At 42.0% G+C, this 22,853-nt stretch overlaps 1 protein-coding gene across 4 annotated transcripts in view; it reads right to left on the reverse strand.

The window, feature by feature from the left end:
* The window catches only part of LOC133477864 (zinc finger protein 469), a 306,446-nt gene that overhangs the window by 12,998 nt on the left and 270,595 nt on the right, over nt 1-22,853 (reverse strand). Inside the window, exon 3 of one of the 4 annotated variants that reach the window (XM_061773137.1) lies at nt 82-228. The exons of the other annotated variants lie outside the window; for them this stretch is intronic. Within the exon in view, the coding sequence (XP_061629121.1) occupies nt 171-228 (58 nt within the window). The 3' untranslated portion in view covers nt 82-170. Of the gene's footprint in view, nt 1-81; nt 229-22,853 lie in introns of those variants that run through there. 4 annotated transcript variants of the gene reach the window in all.

Raw genomic sequence — 22,853 nt, forward strand, 5'->3', positions numbered from 1 at the left:
AATGATTCACAGACTTCTTTAGTACAGGGACATAATGTTATAGTGTTTATACTTTTGCTAAAGAAGACTTAGCTCATGGAGGAATATCTGGGATTAGTGGGTCAGTCGTTATTGGGCACAGTGACGTTTGTTGCCTTTCCTCAGGCATCCCAGACACTGCCTCTCAGGTCCTAGTTTACTTTGGCCACCACTGCTGCTGCTTCTTTTTGAGGCCAGACCAGATGAAAGCTGCAGTTAAGCACCAAAAAGTCATTCATAAGGAACTTAAATGTGACCTACTTTTCTGTTTTCCGTGGTTATGACATGCAGAATCCACAGAAGAGATCGTCATCACCATTAGGATTTACACAATAATACAATAGTCTAAGAATATGTTAACTTTACCACTCCCCCCTTCAAGTGAAGAGAAATGACGTTTAAATATTACTTAATGAGAATGTGGGGTAGCACGGTGATTGACTGGTTAACACATCTGCCTCACAGTTCTGAGGACCGGGGTTCAAATCCCAGCCTCGCCCGTGTGGAGTTTACATGTTCTCCCTGTGCCTGTGTGGGTTTTCTTCGGGCACTCCGGTTTCCTCCCACATCCCAAAAACATGTATGGTAGGTTGATTGAAGACTTTAAATTGCCCGTAGGTGTGAATGTAAGTGGGAATGGTTTTTGTTTCTATGTGCCCTGTGATTGGTTGGTGACCAGTTCAGGGTGTACCCCACCTCTTGCCCAAAGATAGCTGGGATAGGGTCCAGCACGCCCGCGACCCTAGTGAGGATAAGCGGTACAGAAAATGGACGGATGGATGGAGAATGTGGTTGAAGTAATCAGACCTGCACCCAGGACAGGGTGAAGCTCGTAAAAGGGCTTGAGTCAGTGTGTACAATTCCGAACACAGTATGCTGGATTTGTTTTTTAAAGGTCCTTGTTTTAAAGAAATCCCACCTCTATAAATGTCGGAATAAATGGTTTGGCCCAGCTTCAATATCTAATGGACTCTTTTGGCTTTTCAAGTTTCATGGAAATCAGAAATCTTTTTTTTCTGAAACTTGAAGTTGTCTGACAGCCACGCAGCATACATTAAAAAATAATAAACTTCTTAATTGATTGATAACATTTGGTCCCAACACAATTTTATTTGTACCCCAGTCGAGTGGAGTCACTTGATTTCGAGTATCAACCAATACGGAGTCCTCGGCAATGCATTCAGAAGTTAATGAGATATACTGTATATATATGGGATGGAACAGATCTTGGAAACTGTCAAAACAGTTCGGTTGGACTGTTTTGGCATGGAAACTTTGGTTCACCCGAGGATTTGCGTTGCTAGCATGTAGCGAGCTAGCCTTTAAAAAGTGGGACTGGAAGTATATCAATGCTGCTAGTAACAAAAAGATAGTTTACTGTATATATAGTGAACTTTATGCATAAACCGAGCTCATTCACATATGATCAGTAGACCTTTGTAGAGCCAAGGCATCTAATTTACATTACATAGTCTTGTCAATTAAGCTACCATGCATGCGTTTACAATGTGGGAGGACACCGGAGAAAACCCATGCAGGCATGGGGAGAACATGCAAACTCCACACAGGAAGGCTGGATTTGAACCCAAGACGTCAGAACTGTGAGGTGGGTGTGTTAACCAGTGATCCACTGTGCTGCCCGTTATTTAGAACCATGTGTCTAAGTCCATGCAGCTACGTGGAGTGTGTGACTCGTCAAATGCAACCAGTGGGTCACCAGTTTGCTTGTCACAAACTAATTCATACTCGTAAAGACTATTTGAAGATACAGTAATTCGTTTCAATGCGTCAAATTTCCTAACCTGCTGCTCTCACGATGCTGCTAACCAACAAGCTGTTTTAACATACTGTTCCCTGCAGTGGTCCGTGTGGTTTTGCAGATTTAGTTTGCAGTATCTTTCGGCTTGCTCTGAGTGTCAGCAATGTAAATGAAAGTTTGTGGACATAGAGTATCTTTCTCTTTTCGTGCTCAAACTTTCAGGACAAAGCAACGTATTGTGATTTCACTTTTTGGTTTTTGTAGCTGCTTCCAGCAGTGGTCCTCTTGCGTGCGGTACTGTGAGTGTGCGGGGTCCCAAGAAGTGGCACTAAAGTCTACAGCAATGTACCCTTTTGACTGTCATTATTTGCATCTACAAATACATATTTTACAGAGTGAAAAAAAGCCGATCTTTTTCAGCCAATGTCAATTTCCGATTAGGTGATCAGATTTGGACAACTCTATAAAATGTATTTATACAATAAATGTACGGGTAGAGATAGTCCAGACTTTGACTGATACAATCCTAAACCGTAGTTCTAAATTGTGTTGACTCATGCACTTCCCTTAATTTATGAATGGATGACCATGGTCAACATGCAGCGCCCATGCTGTACCGTATCAGGTAAAAGCTCTGTCACACACTAAAATAGGGGGACGAGAGATGGGGAAGTGGAGCTGTGCTAAGATGGCATAGCCTTTAAGGAGGTCATTCTCTGGCATATGTTTCCGCGTCTCAGCCTTTGGTAAACCTCTCAAAGGTATTTAGCACATAAGAAGTGAGGCCTGAGGCTGAGACCCAGCTGGGTTTTAGGCCTGGTTGTGAAAAATCACATCTTCTCTGCAGCTCCGCATACTCTGAAAGCCAGAGTGTCTGCAGCTGTCTGAGCCACAGGTTGGGGAAAGTGGCATGAAAGGCCCTGCCAGGATCTCCATCAGGGAGTGCTTGATCCATCTCCGCAGAGTCAACAGTCACCATCATACATCATAGCCCTCAATTGTATTTGCCCAGACCGCCCGTTGCGGTTCGGGGCGGTGGATGAATGGCAATGGCAGCAAAAAGACCAGTATGAGGAAAGTAGCACCAAGGCCTCAGCCGTCAGTTTACAAAGAAGGGTCACTTATTTTTCAATGTATGCTGAGTACATTTCCCTCCTGCCCTATGCATTTCAACAGATTCTGCTCTTGAACTGCACTAATCATAAGCTCCATTACTTAACACACAGATCATACATATCAATCTCAGTGTTTTTGTGAAACCTCATCTTTTTTGGGGTGGCTTATTTGATTTTATCTTGAAAAGTATAAATTGATCTTGGATTGTGAAAAGAGTATTGGTGCAGCCAGCACTGCAAGCATGGAAGGCGTATGGTGATATCAAATTTTGCATGGCTGCTCTAAAATTGGTTCCAAAAGCGTGTGTTTTAGTAGGGTTTCATGGGTCGATTAAGGTAAGACGTCTTTCATATTATAAAGATCAAACATTCCACGTGGAGTCCCCACAACACCATGATTAGGGACACTGCTGAGCACTGAGGAACTGGTACACTTATAGTATAGGTGTTTTTGTGTAGAGAAACAGGAGATTTGTTCCATTACATATGCATGGCAAGTATTCCGGTTCTCTCAGGGGTGAGGCAGTGGTGGGTAAGAGGTAGTTGAGTAAAAACTTCAATTTCCTGAACGTCCTTTCCCTGTCATTTTGGTGCAGAATAGATGTGGTGTCTGCTTGAGTGAAAACATGCTGGTAACACTGTGAAAATCTTTGTCAACTCATTACTTCACTGTTTTGAGCTATAACTGCTTTCGCCATTCTGTTTTTTCTTGCCGATAAGCTGCAGAGCTCTCAAAGTCTGTTAGCTTAAAGGACTACAGACTCAGCAGCTCTGAGCTTTGTTGATGTGTTCTCTGTAACACAAGATCAACCTAATATGACCCAAAGTAATTGTTGAAGCACATCATTGCTGCCAAGATAAGTGTATAGCAAGTAAATATTTTAAGGGATAACACGTAAAACAGTTAGAACCTTGAGTAAATCCCTCTCTACAGAGACTGCGCATAATTACTGCCAAGTGAACATGAAAACCAATCACTTGTAAATGAAATGAAAACCAATCACTTGTATAAAAATCATTTTTACCAGTACTTTTGTCTCAGACACGAGAAATGAGGTCAGCTCAGGAAAGAGGAAACACAGCAGAGAAGGTCATTCAATTTCAGGAAAATCCCACATTGAGGTGAGTGTGATGTTCAGTGGGCTGTATATTCAGGGGGATGGCGGGGTGCTTCAGGGTGAGCTCAAAGAATCAAGGCTGTCTTGCTGCGCTCATCAGGCCGCTGCCGGCATGACTAGTCCAGTGAAGGGAATGTGCAGTCAGAAGGGCTGGCCCACAGCCCACACTGGGGCATGCTGCCAAAACCTCGGTCAGCGTGCCTGCCTACGCTGTATTTTTGGAAACATCCATTATGCAAGCAATTTGCCTTTAAAATCGCTGCATTCGAAGACTGGGAGGGAAGAAATTTCAATGATGTGAGGACAGTGCAGCATGTTTTCACAGCAATGCGGCCTCGGTTATTAATACCCTGAAAGTGAAAGTGTGATCAGCAGAGGTCTGTCAGCAGTCCATCACACACCTCACTTCCCTATTTGTGATTTATGGGCTAAATCTGTGACGTAGTTCACTTTCCTCGATATTGCTGATAGCTTGACAGAACTCTTTAAAACATTAGAAGGATCCCAGAGCTCCCACAGTTGTAGTAGTTCAAATGACACAGTACAGTACTGAAGAGAGATTGTTATAGTGGTGCCTTCCTACCCCCACCAGCCTTAACTCCACCCTTAGCCCAATGTGGTTAGCTGCGCAGCAGGGAAGACGTAAGTGTGTGTGTGTGTGCCAGTCTGAGTGTCTCAGTGTATGTGTGTGTGTGTGTGTCTACAGGGACTTGGGTGTGTAATTCCAGAGGCTCCCTTTACCGCCTCCCTATTTTCCCCCCTTTCACAGACTAGCTTTCTTTTATTTATTTATTTTTTCTAACCACTGGATTCTGTTTCCATATTGCTAACCACGACATTCCACAAACATGATGGAATCTTTGTTTGAGTGTTTAAAGATAATTTTCTTTCCTCTTTTTGACATAATTTCCCTTGTGTCTGCATGTGTATGGAACATTACTTGTGTGACTGTTCCAAAAAACAGGTATATTATTGGACCGATCATAAAACAAGACTAAAAAGAGCAGAACTGCAGCGGAAGGGCATGTGAGAAAACCTACCCTAACTCACACTATTAAGCAAGTCAAGCTTATCTTTAATTGACACATTCCTTCATTCAGGTTTTATTTCTTCCACCTTCCTTCTTTCAGCGTATCAATATTTGCTTGTCCCTTCTTCAGCCAGGGCAAAGGTATTTGGTTCCCCCTCAAAATGAGTTTCATTAAAAGAAAGGGATATGTTGAGATCAAATAAAGTTAGGATTAGCTTGATTGTCACGGGTATGTCTGGGGCAACGCTCCTGATTTTTAAAATCCCAACAATTAGTCAGGATGCTTCATAGAATTACAACACCCTGGAGAGATGGCAGCAAATAATACATAACTGCCTAACTCAACAGTGTTTAGGCAACCCAAACAGTGAAAATAGGACCTTCAGGTGGTCCCTTCTGGATTATAATGGAGCAGATGGACCCCCAAAAATCCAAACAAAAGGTAAAGAAGGAAATACAACAGTGCTCAAGGGTCTCAACCACACGTGGCAAGGAAATCATAAATCATCACTTTTAGTCCGTTATAAATAAAAACACAAATGGATCTAAAAATACAGACAGATGAAAGAGATACTGTCCTGTACATGTAGACTTCATTTGAAATTACATTTGAGAAATGTAATTCCAGTATTGTGGTACTTGATTACACGCTTTAAAACAAGCCAATTTAGTAATATAATAAACATACACTCCCCTCCCAAAATACTGGGATGAGGAATTTTTTCCTTCTTCAGTAGACTGAAGACAGGCGGCACGGCGGAAGACTGGTTAGCACATCTGCCTCACAGTTCTGAGGACCCGGATTCAAATCCGGCCTCGCCTGTGTGGAGTTTGCATGTTCTCTCCGTGCCTGCGTGGGTTTTCTCCGGGTACTCCGGTTTCTTCTCACATCCTAAAAACATGCATGGTACGATAATTGAATACTTAATTGCCTGTAGGTGTGAATGTGAGTGCAAATGGTTGTTTGTATATGTGCCCTGTGATTGGCTGGCGACCAGTTCAGGGTGTGCCCCGCCTCTAGCCCAGAGTCAGCTGGGATTGGCTCCAGCACAGCCGCAGTACGGAAAATGAATGAATTAACGAATTAATTTAAGACAAAGATATGAACAGTTGAGCTTTTATTTCCTCGTATGTTTGTCGTGACTTCGGGGTTTAATTTGCTGCTGCCGTCATGTAGTTCATCAACAAAAATTAAGAAGCCATGCAAGACCAAGGTATGACATTATCTCCACTTTGACAGGTGTGCTTGTATCTTGGGGATCATGAGAAATGATCTGCTCTCTCAGCTTTAGCCTTTACATCACTTCGTTAAAGGTAACTCTTTGTGACATCAGTCCATAAAACTTTGTCTTTTTGTCTTACTCTCTCTACTCTTTGGCACATTCCTGCTTAACCAGAGAAGATGATAATACCTTCACACCTACCCTATGGAGATTGTTGCTGATGTCACTTAATTATAGTTGATTTTCGGATTTCTTTACAACATTCACAATGTTTCAACAACAGATGTTATTTTCCTTGAAATACCCTCTGTATGTCTGTTATTTAGTATAGCACTGCTTTCTTTATTTTTCAGAACATTGCAATTTTTTTTTTTATTGGCAATGGTCAATGTTTGTGCAATGGCTCTGATAGATATAGTTTCCACCCATAGACGGCTCTCTGATTTTACACCTCTAAGGAGTATAAATGTACAAACCCCAATGGGAAATTTAAATAAAACAGAATAAAATGATTTTCAAAGATTTTTCAACCTATATTCAAAGACAAGATGTTTAATTTAATGTTCAAACTCCAGTGGTACTTCTTCAAAGGAATAAAGGGATGTTGCCTGTTTTTGTGGGTACCGACATACCTTCCACATCAGCTAGTTAATAGCATTGCTCCACATTGCTTTGGAGACATCGCCACAGAACCGACGTTGAGAACTCGCGGAGTGGCCAGCCGGCCACTTTCGCACCAGGGATGCGAGGATGGGCTGCTGTTGCTGTCGTGGGAGGACTGCTGAGCCGCCATCTCAATCTTGCTAAGGGCAGGGCAGCCAGGGAGGCGCGGTTTCTGTTTACTCCCACAACTTGCAAACCAAAGTGGAGCAGGAAAAGGACAACTCTGATTGGCTATTATCACACACATTCCCGCCAGGTCAGATTGAGGAAATATGCAAACAGCCGATCACAGAGACGGGAAATTTATCTCAATCATATCATCACCCAGCACAGTCCGTAATATCATCAATAGATTCAGAGAATCTGGAAAAATCTCTGCATGTAAGTGGCAAGGCCAAAAACCAATACTGAATGCCCGTGATCTTTGATCCCTCAGATGGCACTGCATTAAAAACCGGCATCATTGTTTAAAGCATATTGCCATATGCTCAGGAAGAATTCAGTTTGTCGCTACATCAAAAAATGCAAGTTAAAACTCAACCATGCAAAGGAAAAGCCATAAATCAACAACACCCAGAAACCTCGCCGGCTTCTCAGGGCCCAAAATCATCTCAGATGGACTGACACAAAGGCACGGGTAACTTGTCCATTTGTGAAGACACCATTGATGCTGAAAGGTACATATACCTTTTGGAACAACCTATGTTGCCATCCAAGCAATGTCTTTTTCAGGGATGTCCCTGCTTATTTCAGCAAGACAATGCCAAGCCACATTTTGCACGTGTCAGAACACTGTGGCTTTGTAGTGTGCGAGTACAAGACTGGCCAGTCAGCAGGTCCAGACCTGTCTCCCATTGAAAATGTGTGGTGCATTATGAAGCGCAAAATTTGACAACGGAGACCCGGACTGTTGAGCAACTGAATTTGTACATCAAGCAAGAATGGGAAAGAATTCCACCTACAAAGCTTCAACAATTAGTGTCCTCAGTTCCCTAACAGTGTTGTTAAAAGAAAGGTAATGTAACACTGTGGTAAACATGCCCCTGTCCCAGCTTCTTTGGAGCATGTTGCAGGCATCAAATTCAAAATGAGTGAATATTTGAAAGGAAAAAAAGCAAAAGTAAAGTTTATCAGGTTGAACATTATCTTGGCTTTGTAGTGTATTCAATTGTATATAGGTTGAAAAGGATTAGCAAATTATTGTATTCTGTTCTTAATTACGTTTTAGAATTCATTGGAATTGGGGTTTGTAGTATTCACAGGCACAACCCAAATGTAAAACTGAATGCAGATATTCAATGATACAGTATGTATTGTTTGAATAATCATTGTAATGGGACACACCACCAAATAAAATTGCTTACAACAATAATGCATGGGTTTAACACAAAACGGTGATACCTTGTCTTGATCTATCTTGTTGCTCACTAAGATGTGTATCAGATGCAGATGCAACCGGGAAATAAAAGCTTAAATGTTGATCTCGTCTCATAGTCATCCTTCGATGGCTAACTGAAATGTCTTTCGTATGAATCCATCCATCCATTTTCTGTACCGCTTTATCCTCACAAGGGTCGCGGGCATTCTGGAGCCTATCCCAGCTATCTTCGGGCGAGAGGTGGCGTACACCCTGAACTGGTTGCCAGCCAATCGCAGGGCACATATAAACAAACAATAATTCGCACACACATTCACACTTACGGGCAATTTAGAGTCTTCAATCAACCTACCAGGCATGTTTTTTTGGGGATGTGGGAGGAAACCGGAGTGCCCAGAGAAAACCCACGCAGACACGGGGAGAACATGCAAACTCCACACAAGCGGGGCCGGGATTTGGACCCTGGTCCTCAGAACTGTGAGGCAGACGTGTTAACCAGTCGGCTATAACAGCTTTAACACTTGTGGGGAGGCTTTCAACAAGGTTTAGGAATGAGTTTATGGGAATTTTCGCCCATTCTTTCAGGAACATATTTGTGAGGTCACACACTTATGTTGAACGAGAAGGCCTGGCTCACTGTCCACTCGAAACCAACCCAAAGGTGTTCTCTCGGGTTGAGACCTGGAGTCTGTGCAGGCCAGTCAAGTTCATCCATCCAAATTTCTCTCATCCATGTCTTGACGGACCTTGCTTTGTGCACTGGTGCACAGACATGTTGGATTAGGAATGTGCAATCCCCAAACTGTTTGACTGTCCAAAATCTAATATTTTGGACATTTCCAACTTTGTGGGAACAGTTTGGAGATGGCCCCTTCCTGTTCTAACACGGCTGTGCATCAGTGCACAAATCAAGGGTCATAAAGACAGTTTGATGTGGATGAACTTGACTGGCCTGCACAATCCTGACCTCAACCCTATAGAACACTTTTGGACGAATTAGAGTGGAGACTGAGAGCCAGGCCTTCTCGTCCAACATCAGTGTGTACCTTCACAAATGCGCCTCTGGAAAATGGTCAAATTCACATAAACATACTAATACACCGTGTGGAAAACCTTTCCAGAAGAGAAGATATGTCCATGATATGTTAACCCTAAGGATTAACAATGTCAATAACAATGTCACTTAAATTCATTCATTCCACCTCTCGCCCAAAGTTAGCTGGGATAGGCTCCAGCACACCCGTGACCCTCGCGAGGATAAGCGGTATGGAAAATGGATGGATGGACATAAATTTCACTCAAATCTAACAACTTGTCATTAAAGACATCTTAACATCCAACTGCACGTTTTATCTAACAATCTTGCAACACGTCACTCAAATCTGCCAGTAACACGACAGGCTTCAGTTCTACAAAAAGAAAAAAAGAAACAAACAAGAAAAACTGGCAGGACAACTGAAGTGATACTTTATCACACCATTGCTTGCTTCTTTCTTCTCTGAACTCTGTTTTAAAAAAGTGAGGAGCAGGTTTTTTTTACAGTATGAAGAGTAGCTTCTCTGCATTATCTTCTGTAAGACAGTTTCGGTTTACATCCACCCCTTGTTACCATGGCTGGCACACAAAGAACCATCGAAGGTTGGTCGGGCTGACATCTGTTTCAGACGTCGCTGCCACGGAGGACTAGCGATCAGCTTGAGGTTATCTTGGGTCACCAAAGTGGCCTGGGCCAGCCCCACACGGGTTTTGGGTCTGATAAATGCGTGTCTCCGGGGGGTCAGATTTATCCGAGTAATGGTAGCACAATCAAAAGGAACCAGAACTGAGTTAATGAGCCTTTCAAAGTATTGTCTATTGTACTGTTCACCATTTGCTCATTATTTATTGTCTTTCTGTTGTCTGTTCTGCTGTCTATATATCCGTGTGTTTGTGTTATTGATATTGCTAAGTGCATTGAGACCCTTCAGTGTGATTTTGCACTATAAAAAACTTGATGTTTGAAACATCACTGTACAGGACGGTCCGTGTGTACATAAACATCCATCCATCCATCCATGTTCTGAGCCGCTTCTCCTCAATAGGGTCGCGGGAGTACTGGAGCCTATCCCAGCTATCTTCGGGCAGGAGGCGGGGTACACCCTGAACTGGTTGCCAGCCAATCGCAGGGCACATAGAAACAAACAACCATTCGCACTCACATTCACACCTACGGGCAATTTAGAGTGCCCGGAGAAAAACCCACGCAGGCACGGGGAGAACATGCAAACTCCACACAGGCGGGGTCGGGGATTGAACACCGGTCCTCAGAACTGTGAGGCAGACGCTCTAACTAGTCGTCCACCGTGCCGCTGTACATAAACATGCATGGTTTAATCTCTAAGACAAGTGTATGCCACTGGCAAGATAAACCAAGGTAGCCTATGGGGCCCATGGGTGGGCGGAGTGGGGGTGTGCCAGGCAGGTGAGTGTGACGGAGGTGTCGTGCAACAGTGCCAAAGATTAATGACGGTACCAATTGGCTTTAATGGAGCAGAGCAGCGCGGAAGGTGCTTGAGAAACTCTGTTTGCCGGACGGCCCTCCGCCGCAACTCCCAGAGCATAATTTGCAGTTGGCTTTACCGTTGTCAGCCATATTTACAGAACCTTAAAGTCTCTCCACATGGCTGGAATGGCTCCTGCTCCACCTGCTCGAAAGGTATATGTCAGCCTGGTAAAGTGGTATCATTGTTGTAATATCGGGACATTTTTATAAGTACAAACGTACCATACTGGCACAGTTACAGATACTGGTATCTGTGCATACCCGGTATATATAATATACTTAATATTCTATACTATATTTTGCAGGACCATATGCTTGATGCACAAGAAAACCAACGGCAGCAGAATGGCGTTGAAAATCCAAAAACGGGATTGGACCTGCAGAGGCAGAGTTACAGTGTGAGTGTCTGTTGCCTCGGGGCACTTTTCTAATTGACCTGACCTCCTACCATGAATCAATGAACAAACTCATCTAAGGCAAACGTGCATGGGCAGGCAAGAATGGATCCCCATGTCACTAATAACACCTGTTTTGACAGAAGACCATTCATCCTGTAATATGACGCAATGAATACTTTTTAGCAACACAAATGATCCTGCATAACTAGCCAAAATCTCAATGATTTTCCATGCGGCATGAGGCCTCCTGTATATGCCTTACAGTCACAGCCATGTTGTGAGTAGTAAAGCAAAGACGTATGTCAGCATCTGAAGGATGAAGCATTTCATGTGTTCCTTTTGTATTTAAACAAAATACAACAGCACTGGTTAGACTGGTTACAACCATAAAAAAGAAAAAGAAAAGAGTCTTATATGTTTATGAGGAGGACACGCCACCGCAGCGCATGGAATGTTTGTATGACGTGGGACAAGAGTGATCCATGGTAAGAATTAGTTTTGAAACAGCTTTTATAGAAAAGTGAGATGTGGCTGAAATCCATCAGAAAATGTTTTTGGCTCTAAAAACCAAACATACCTGTAGGTCACACTCCAGGTAAGACCTTTGCCTGAAAGACTCGAAAAGGAGACATTTGCATAGGTCTAAGAACAGTCAAGTTCCAACATGTGGCAGTGTAAGGGAGTAGAACAGTACTAACTATGAGTGAACCTCTAATCTAAAATCATGTTTCCAATTAGAAGAAAATGCCACTTTCCAAGAAGACATCTGAGTAAGAGTGCATGCAACTGTGCATAATTGTATACTTAAGTATTATACTACATATCTGCATGTGTGGTTGCAGTAAATGTGTCTGCAAATGCTTTCATGTATAATTTCAGTATGGAATGTGTGACCAATATGATTTATAGCGGGATGCTTGTCTTTGTCATGTGAGATGACGTGACTGAGCTGGACATTACTACGTTTTATGGAAGGCACGACAGAGATGTGGAAGGCGGCACTGACACCAGATAACCTGGGATTTTTTTTTCAAAGTTAGTCTGAACGTGGTAAAGCAACATATGTTTTTATGAATCTTGTATCATGTATAAAAGCTTACAATGCTTGCAAGATTTGCCAAACAAATGAAAGCACACATTGCTTCACTTTGGCATTACGTGACAAAAACAGAAAGGCAGGTAGGGCTGGTGTAGGGGGGGAAACAAAAACATCAGCCCTATGCAACAAACATTGGCAAAGTCAAGGAAAGGAATTTACATTTTAGAACTGAAGTCCGTTCAGCTTGGATGGGTTGAACATAGTGGAAAGGTTAGCAGTGGGGGGAAAAAAAACATGAGTTGATACTTTTCTCTTCCTTTTTATTTGATTTCAATTTTCACCACTGCAAAAACCCTTTGCTGGCCAATGGTAAAGAGAGAATTCCAGGCACAGTGTGCATGAGTCAGTACCAGAATTTTCCATATTCACTCTGACTGACTCCTTTTAAATAGTCCAGGGAAATGTCCAAATGACCTAATTACAACTCAGGATTTCCTAAGTAGCCTATGTCAATGAATAACATGATATTCACAAATGGTTCATAGTCACAAAACAGTAGCGGTGCTTTGGTGGCAGTGAATCATGCTTGTCTTCATCTGGGACAGTGAGCTAGGAATTGTCCAGAAAACATTTTCTGTTGCATCCTGCTTTTTTTTTTACAAAAGGTTTTCCATGACCCAATTATGCCTTCAATGTTTTGCTTGAGTCTGAATTATTTAATCGGACTGATCACTTCTTCACATACTTATTTCTTACAAAGCAGGAAAAAAGAAAGATTTATCTTAATTTGTGCTTCCAGTGCAGTGTGAAAATCAAACATAAATAGTGTATTGGAATACAAAAAAAACTTATAAAACTTTATTTATTTTATTTATTTGACAGTTGGGGATGAGTTGGAAAATGTATGTTTAATATATATCGAATATTATTTCTATTAGTTATATACAACCTTCACATTCTTTATTGTTACATTGTGACTATTAGCTGTTTTTCCGGCCATGCTGTGCGTACTAAAGGATGGTCTCCGTTCCCCATTGACCAAAATCACGGCTTCTACACTGATTGGCGGCTGGCCAAACAACCGCCTGGCAGAAATTATGTGGCATGCCAAACGTGCTGAGACAAAAGAATGCAACCAAGTGAAGAAGAAAGAGGAAGAATCAGCAAAGGCATCGATGAATGCGCACCTTGCTATGACTGCACTTGCTCAAGGCCAATTTCAAAGCCGAGGATGCGGCAGACGAGGCAGAGGACGCGGAAGGGGTAGGAGAGGCGGCTACAACCCCAACCGAGCAAGTGGCATCTTTGATGACGACACTTGCCGCTACTGTGGAGAGAAGCGACACTGGCAGAGACTCCCCGAAAAGGCAACAAGACATGCAATGGGAGTGTGCCACAAACACTCGCGGGGGTCGTGGGAGACCTGGTTCGCGCGGCATCGCCCCTGACTGATTCTTGATGGGCTCCGGAGACGGAGCAGCGCAGTTGACCGGTGATACACAGACACACCACACCCTGCACCCAACAGTCGCTCCTTTGTGCAATGAAGACGCGCTTGGCACTGATAAACTTCTTCTACTTCTTTTCCTTTCGGCTTGTCCCTTTAGGGGTCGCCACAGCGTGTCATCCTTTTCTGCATCCTCCTCTCGAATACCAACTGCCCTCATGTCTTCCCACACGACATCCATCAACCTTCTCTTTGCACTGGCTTGTGCCCCCCATAGGGCTGCATTTTGGCACTGATACACTGCTTGCTGATATTCATAATAAGATTGAAGCGTTAGAGAAAGAAAATGCAGCCCAACCACCTGATATTCACACATTTCTGAAAACTGCCGCCTATATGAACTTTCCCACAGTTGAATGTTTGGTAAATAATACACCTGTTACTTTCCTTGTTGATTCTGGGGCTTCAAATTCCGTGATTATGGCCTCCGAACCTGTTGTTCTTGCTCCAACCAAATGATCTTGTTACTCAATGTGTGCAAATGGAGGTTTCACTAAAGATACATTTACACACCATTTCATGCACATTGCGTGGCTTTGGGCCTGACGTGCCGTTCAAGCATCCGTTTGTGGTGTCCTCCACATGTCCAATCAATCTGTTGGGAAGGGATCTCATGATAAAATTAGGATTGGTACTGACATCCACTCACGACGTAATTGAGATCACACGTCCGGTAGATAATGTGGATTTGTTAAATTCAGTCCCCACAAACCGCTATACAGTTACCGTAGGGGAATCAGCAGTCCAATCAGCACCTATTTTTACAAAATTTGCGACTCAGTTCATTTCTCCTGGTTCTGATGTAATGGAGAGCCGCAAATTGCATTGTACGACACATGTACATGACGAACCAGATCGACATTTTGAGGAGACTTTTTATAGACTAAATATCTAAATATCAGTCACCTCTTTTTTAATCATGACTTTTGCGTGTCTCATTAACATCATCGCAACTGTCTGTCTTTGACACATTTCTCTAGCAAAACAACCTACGGCGCAATGGCAGGATGTAGGCCCTTTTGTTTATCGAAGTCGACGCGCAACTGATTGGAAACCAACATCGGATCCAACAATGTTTTTTTTCAAAATCTGTTAATGCACACAGAAAGGTATTCAGTGCGCACACACGTGCCTTGTGCTCCGTCTATCTTATGTTGAAACCGACCTTGTTTAGATCTCAATCGTTTCACATACAAACTCCGACGGACATCTCCCCTCTGCTGGAGCAAGTCCCACCTACGCTGTCGGCTACCAGCAAACATGATGAAGTGCCAATTAAGATCTGTCCACCTGTTCAGATTGAACCTAAATCGTCCTATCGCCCTCTACAGCGTCAATACCCACTGCGTGCAGACGCTGTTGACGGTATTCGGCCAGCATTTGAGGCATTGCTCAAAGCTGTAATAATTGTACGATGTGTCAATTCACCACTTCAAACTCCAATATTTCCGGTGAAAAAAATTATACCTCAAGGTCAGCCAACCGAGTGGCATTTTGTTCAAGATTTGCAAGCTGTTAATGCTGCGATAAATGCTCCAGCTCCTTGTGTGCCAAATCCGTACACCATTTTGGGTCAAATTCTACCTGACACAAGGTGGTTCTCGGTTGTTGACCTCTCGAATGCGTTTTTTTTTGTACCGGTTCACAAAAATTCACAATTTTGGTTTGCTTTTACTTTTGATGGGAAAAAGTACACATGGACACGCTGTGCCAAGGGCTGATGTCCAGCCCCACCCTCTTTTGTGAGGCACTCGCCCGCGGTCTTGAACCTTTGACACTCACACCGGACACAGCTTAGTACAGTATGTTGATGACTTGTTGATTCCTGCACCAACCAAAGAACAATGTGAGACTGATACAATCGCTTCACTCACTACACTTCGCGATGTCATTGCCCATGAGGAGGTGCTCAATTCAAATTGGTTCACAGGACTTGGATGGCAAGCTTGGCTGTATCGCTTTGCACTTATGGTTTGTATCGCATTGCTTGTTCTCTTTTTCACATCCTGGTCCCTTTGATAAAATCTCAAGTCTCTCACATGATTGACACAGCGTTTGTTCACAATGCACGATTTCACTATTCAGTCTCTGACGAACATTTTCCTGACCTCTTCCCTCAATCCGACAGCCTGGATGACATTGGCAACTCAAATGATCTCTAACTTTGTTGCATGACTGACTGACAACCCGCTTATGAAGGATTTTTATAAATTCTGGATGACTGTAGGGTTGTTTTGTTAATGCATTTTATACTGTTATATCATTAGTGTTTAGCCATATATAGTAACTTTTAGTAGTTTGATTAACGTTTATGTTTTTGATGTTTTGATTAACTTTTGTATGTTTTTGGTTCTATATTTAGTCATGTTTAATGTTTTGATTAACTTTTAATATTTTGATTATTTAATATTAACTTTTAGCTACTTAGGATGTAATTGTTTAATAATTCTCCTTTTGTATGTGATCAATAATAGATTGTGTGATATAATCATAAGGGGGGAAGCTGAGTTGGAAAATGTATGTTTAATATATATCAAATATTACTTCTATTAGTTTTATACATTCACCTTCACATGCTTTATTGTTACAGTTTGACTACTAGCTGTTTTTCCGGCCATGCTGTGCGTACTAATTGTTCCTATCTATGTTGTGACTACTAGCGCAGCTGGACATAGATAATTGTTTGCTTTCCTTCTCTGTCTCTCTCACTTTGATATAAGGGGTGACAACTCGTAAAACTTGTACCTTTTCCTCTCTTTGCAAAGACTTTTCTTTTTTCTTTGTAACAAAAACCCACAAAGACAAGATTGCTTCCTCACTTCTTTTCTGTCAGAAAAAGATTTGCCAAAACAGGGACAATTAAATTACAATGCATGTTTTCATTATGATGTAATGAGCATTTTCTCGTTAACTTATAATTGAGGTTTTAATTGAGGAGATGTCATAATAACATATAAACTCCAATCTGAAACAGTAATACTGCCAAATGATCCAGCCATCCATTTTCTATACTGCTTGACCTGTTCAAGGTTGCGAATAACTGGAGTCTATCCCTCCTGAATTCAAGTGAAAGGCGGACTACACCTTGGACTGGTCACCAGTCACCAGGGTAGAGCCAAAATGCAAAAGTGGAACTACTTACGGCACTCTGCTTAGGTGGTGCAACTGTGAATTTGAATATAATTTTTTTGGGTGAAAATATTCTCCTAAATTCGCACAAAAGATGAAAGTTTAAACTGCCAATGCGCATGACATCACAAGAGACGTCATTTGTGTTGACTACATATTCTGTTGATTGTGCAGCTTAATATTAACAGCGAGTTTTAAACCTGAATAATTCAGTTAATAATGTTAAAATGTTGCTTAAGACATTGTCAGTATAGTTAATGTATTTTTTTTAATGGTGACAGGTCAACTATGGAAATCCATCCACCCATTTTCCGAGCCGCTTCTCCTCACTAGGGTCGCGGGCGTGCTGGAGCCTATCCCAGCTGTCATCGGGCAGGAGGCGGGGTACACCCTGAACTGGTTGCCAGCCAATCGCAGGGCACAGAGAAACAAACAACCATTCGCACTCACAGTCATGCCTACGGGCAATTTAGAGTCTCCAATTAATGCATGTTTTTGGGATGTGGGAGGAAACCGGAGTGCCCGGAGAAAACCCACGCAGGCACGGGGAGAACATGCAAACTCCACACAGGCGGGGCCGGGGATTGAACCCGGGTCCTCAGAACTGTGAGGCTGACGCTCTAACTAGTCGGCCACCGTGCCGCCAGACTATGGAAATGATAATTTCAAAATCTCCTGAACTGAGGAATTGCGGGGCATAAAAGCTTGCCTTGCATCATCAATACTACAATGTTGTTCTCTTACACAAAACTAACACTTTGCCGGCCCATTAAGTAAAGCTTAAAAAAATGACAATGTATTGGTTCGAAAAAATTCCTCCTTTCATACATTAACATTTTTCTATGCTGTCTATTAAAATCATTTAAGCAATATTGTAAATGTATCTTTTATTTGATTACAGTATACTTGAGGTGTTAACGCATTCTGTTGAAAACCACTTCATGGTAATGGTTTGAAAATAGTCAAGACAATTACAACAAAATAAAGGGGAAAGTGATGCAAGAGTGCCTCACATTCCTGCTTGGTATTTAAGCTAAGTGCTCTGTCAGTGGGCCACTTTTGGAGTTAGTTGCAGCTGCGAAAACTACCTCTAAATACAGAGCAGGGGTGGTGACCTTTGGCAATTACAGGATTCTAAAATTTCACTTATTCACCTACAGCAGTTGTGTTGCTTGAGAAATCTTGAAGTCACGGCGGGGGAGCTGGGGGTTCAGGAGATTCCAGATTTCAATTAACAGATACATTTTAACATCTTCCTCTAAGTGCCATGAAAAAGGAAGCTTCTGTACACCTGTAGCATGATTCACCATCTCATGAATCACCATTCATTAAATTGTTATTCATATCACTGCTTAGCTTGCGATCCATTTCACAGACAGGAATTTGGGCCATCTTACAGCCGTAACAAATTTTGACCTGGGAATCTGGCAAGAATATTTTCCTTTTTACAAAATACGTGAGTGCTTGCAACCCACATTTGTACTTTTGACTTGCAGCCCATCACCATTCTGCAACATGCACTTTTCATTTTCTAGCTTTCGCTCTCTCTCTCTTCATTTAGTCCCAAGCAGCTGTGGCCACTGTCTGGATATGGCGGCTACAGCAGGACTACCTGAAGTGTTCCTGTGCATAATAGGACCAAAAGGACTGCTTTTGAAAAGGGCCTCTGTGCAGCATCTGCAGATCGCCTTACACAACCACTTCCTGCTTCCGAACCACTCCTCACAGGCAGCACTGTGTCAAGTCCGGAAAAAAAAAAGCACAAACAGAGGGGTTCAGTCCACTCGAGGGCTGAGCACAGGACTCCATTCATTTTTACCCAAAATGCTCCTCCCTGCTTCTCTCCTAAGCATGCCTCAGGATAGCTTTATTTAAAATTCACAAATATTTCTCTCTCTGAGGCATTGAAGTTAACTGTGCAAGCATTTCCTTTCTTCACTGGTGACCAACTGTGTCGTGCCAACCTGGCACTTAAGAGGTGAGGCAAATCGGTGTCAGATATTTGTCTCTGAATCAAATAAAGTCACACCACTGGCATCTGTCTTGTTACATAACAAGCCAAAGCATGGAACAAAGGTCATACATTAATGAAGGGACACTTGGAGACCAGTCAAAATAGTATTCCACAGAGATTTAAGAGAAATAAATGATAGTCGTAGCTTGTTCTGGAAAAGCAGCATTTGCATCGGAAGCCCCACAGTTTGGGTGCAGGGTTAATAGCCTGAACAAATGGGGAGGCAAAGGTTTCTCATCTATGCCTGGAATGCTCACTTTGTCCTACCTATACAAGGCAGGAGTGGGAGGGGCTACACTTAAGGGATAGTGGGCGGAGTCCTGCCGAGCTGGTCTATGCATGCGAGACCCAATGAGGGCATAGAAGGCAGCAGCATTTAAGATTCCGGGGGAAATAGCAAAGTGGGTAAATAACTCTTTAGATAAACAAACCCGGGACATTAATGATGAGTCTGTCACTGGACTGGATGTTATTGCTTTGCCCTTTGCATACTGTGAGGGGAGGGCCAACAGTGTGAGGCTGTTTTCACTACTGTCCTTGTCGTTTCTCGCTTCGACCCTTGGACACTGCATGTTTTTCTACTTTAAACGCATTAAAACAGCACCTGATATGTCCATGCCTACCAGGGGGATAGAAAAACATTCAGCTTGCCGGGTTCTTGGGCTTCCCTGTCGGATGTCAGCCTTAGATGAGGGTATGAAGAATGACGCTCTGTAAGGCCACTGCAAGAAGTCATTCATGCTCCCATGGCTTCGCCACAGAGAGAGTGTGAAGAACTGACCAACAGTGGTTAGAACAGAACTAGTACTGATCCAGTCTCTGGTGTCCCAACACTATACAACACTGGTATTGATGAAATGGACATGACAGCAACAGGGAGACAACATGTCCACTGATTCAACAGGATTCCTACTTGGTCCCACCTAGGCATAAAACACTGACAAAAGGTTCTTCTGAAGGTTCCTGTACAACTGGCTCAGAAACACATGAGATGAGACATTAAGACACAACTCTTTACAAGAATCAATCACGACACGTTAGAAACAACACTTCTATTACAAGTTCAGCTCTATTCAGGAGTTCCTGTGTTTGCAACAAGGCTGATTCCATGATTCCATGACCCATTTCTGTCTTTATTAAAGTCCATCCACCAAGCGTAGTGTTAATTATTTTCATCCAATTGCCAGTGGCATACTGAATCAAAAAAGTCTTTATAGCCAACACAAGATGGAGGAATAGACCGAAGTCCCTGCCAGAGGTCACATTTTTTCCACTCAGACCGGCTCAGGCTCATGAGAGACCAGTGCTGGAGGTCAGTACAGATAAAGTGTCTTCTGTGCATCAAACACGCCCTGCCCCTCTGGCTTCACAGACCTGTGTGTGTGTGTGTGTGTGTGTGTGTGTGTGTCAGGTGAGCAGCGGGGCCAAACCAAAGAGTGACCCCAAGAGAATGCGGTCTATTTTTCATTATTTATCAAAAGCACAACTCGTAGAAAATACAACCGTTCAAGAGCATTTCCAGAGCCACTTTTTCATGTCAAACTTAAGATAACAACATTTTCCTTCTGGGATGTTAAGCACTCAGAGAACATACAGTATGAACAGGTACAGTACAGTCACAGTATATACCGTACGCAATAAGTGACAGTTGACTCCTTTCCTATATCACATCTCTCAGGCACACCATAAGACCTCTTCAGAATGTAACAAAACAGTACACACAAGCTGGAATAATTCCATCTGACAACACATGAATTATACTTTACTTCCGTCTTCCCTATTTTTACAGCCGCTTGTCAAATATATCTGCTCAAACGCTTTACTCCTTTGTGGCTGACAAATAAAATCACAGTGTTCAAGACTTCCTCACTCTCTTTGCATAAACAATCACTAATCATCCCTATTTGGCCTTCAAATAAATACTAACTACTCCAAAATGTGTCTGTGTCCATAGTGTCTGTTATCTTTTAAAATACATTTAGTGCTAAATGTAAATTTGTGATTCGTTGAAGAATTTATAAATTCATTGGGGGCTACTTTAGCCATTGATTAAGGTTAGGCAGCATAACTTGAGAGCTGTAAATTGCCAAGGCATGTCGCAGGGGATGAATGTAATCATTCCGATGGGCAACACAAATAAAATAACCACTCTTATATACTGTGTACAGTTGGCGTCCCAATTTCTGCACATACCGCAGTCAGTAAAGACAAGCGCCCCTGTGGGAGTTAAATTTTCTTTTGGAAAATTATGCCAATGAAGTCATCATCATGGCTCATTTATGATGGCAATGCCTCAGCCCACAGGCCTGCAGGAAATATGTCAAAACTAGTCATCATTATTAAAAAAATACATTTAAATTACCGTAATTTCGCATCTGTAATGCACATTTTTACCCCCCAAATCTTGTCAAAAGTCAATAGTGCGCATTATACATAGGTATAGGGGCAAATGGAAAAAAACTTTCACATTTTATAAATGTATGCCGCCATCTAGTGGTTATGAATAAGCTGTACACTTTCATTTTTTTCATTTAATTTGAATCGCATTAAAATAAAATTAAATGTGTTTCCTCTGGTCCTTCATGTTTTCTTTATAGAATTGTACCAATCTTACAAGTTCTGCCGGGGTAATCAAACATATGAGCACAACTGTGTTTTTCTAATTTACTAAATAAAAGTAGGGCTGTGAATTTCAAAATAAGAGCAAGTAAATAAAAAAAAAAGGATTAAGTATTCGAACCAAGTGCTTAACTTCAGAATAATTATTTGAAAAAAAACCTAACAAAATACAGATAATACTTCATGTTTTGATCATATTGGTAGAAGCAAAATCATGCATTGTAAAAATGCCTTATACATAGGTAGAAGGGTTTTCCAGAATTTTGAGGTCAACTTAGGGGGTGCGTATTATACAGGGGTGCACATTATACAAGAGAAATTACCGGTGTCTCATTCAAATTTCCAGATCGCTGTCCTCTTCATTGTTTTGTATATTTGAAAATGCCTCTTGAGCATCCAAGTATATCAGATAATATACATAACAACAAATGGAGGGGTTGTCATATTGCATCTCTTCATCTGTGACAAATGTAGACAAGATACAGTATATCAAATTTGTTTCCACAAAATACAGATCAAGTTTAAGCACTTACAGCTTATGTGGGGGAGTATATGCACGCAACGGTTCTTGGAAAGGAATAACACATGAGCACATTCCCATCTGATTGGTATATTGTCTCCAGAGAATAGATCCTCTGTAAACCTCACTATCATGCACACATGCAGAAAGAGGAGCCGGAAGCAATTAAAATGATATATAGGCTCATAAAGTTGTGAGAACATTTGAAATGTTAAAAGCTTTATCCAACCAAACAAAGGAAAAACCCAAATAAAAGAGTTGAGAAAGAAAACAGGAACTAAGAGAATATCCACTAAAGGCTAGGTCTCACCTGAATTTAGAATATTCAGCTATATGCCTGTAGATGTCTATTTATGAAATCATAGAAAGCATACACACATCAGCTACAATAGAATATATCTTTAACTAACATGTTTGTTTGATTCTCTCCAACCTCAGTTAAGACAAAACCCTTTCAACGCTCCATTCTTGTAACATTAAAGGGGTTACAAGGTGTACAGGTTTGTGAAATGTGGACTGGTTAAAGCTGCTTCTATGTGACAAACGTGGCTGCACAACATCAACCATCTTGCTTTGAACTGTTCATTAGCAATGTTAGGCAACTGCAATGCTGAAATTTTGAACGTTGCAGCCAAGTGGTCTTTAAATCATCAGTGAATATCCACAGCATATGTAATTTTCTAGCAATCACAGAGTAGTGTGTGAGTAAGAAGAAAGTCCAGGGAGGTCGTGGATGTGTGTGAATGATGACTTGGGCTCCCTAAGGCACCGTTTTAGCTGG

Source organism: Phyllopteryx taeniolatus, chromosome 5 (genome assembly GCF_024500385.1).
Source record: "Phyllopteryx taeniolatus isolate TA_2022b chromosome 5, UOR_Ptae_1.2, whole genome shotgun sequence".
Taxonomy (NCBI): Eukaryota; Metazoa; Chordata; class Actinopteri; order Syngnathiformes; family Syngnathidae; genus Phyllopteryx; species Phyllopteryx taeniolatus.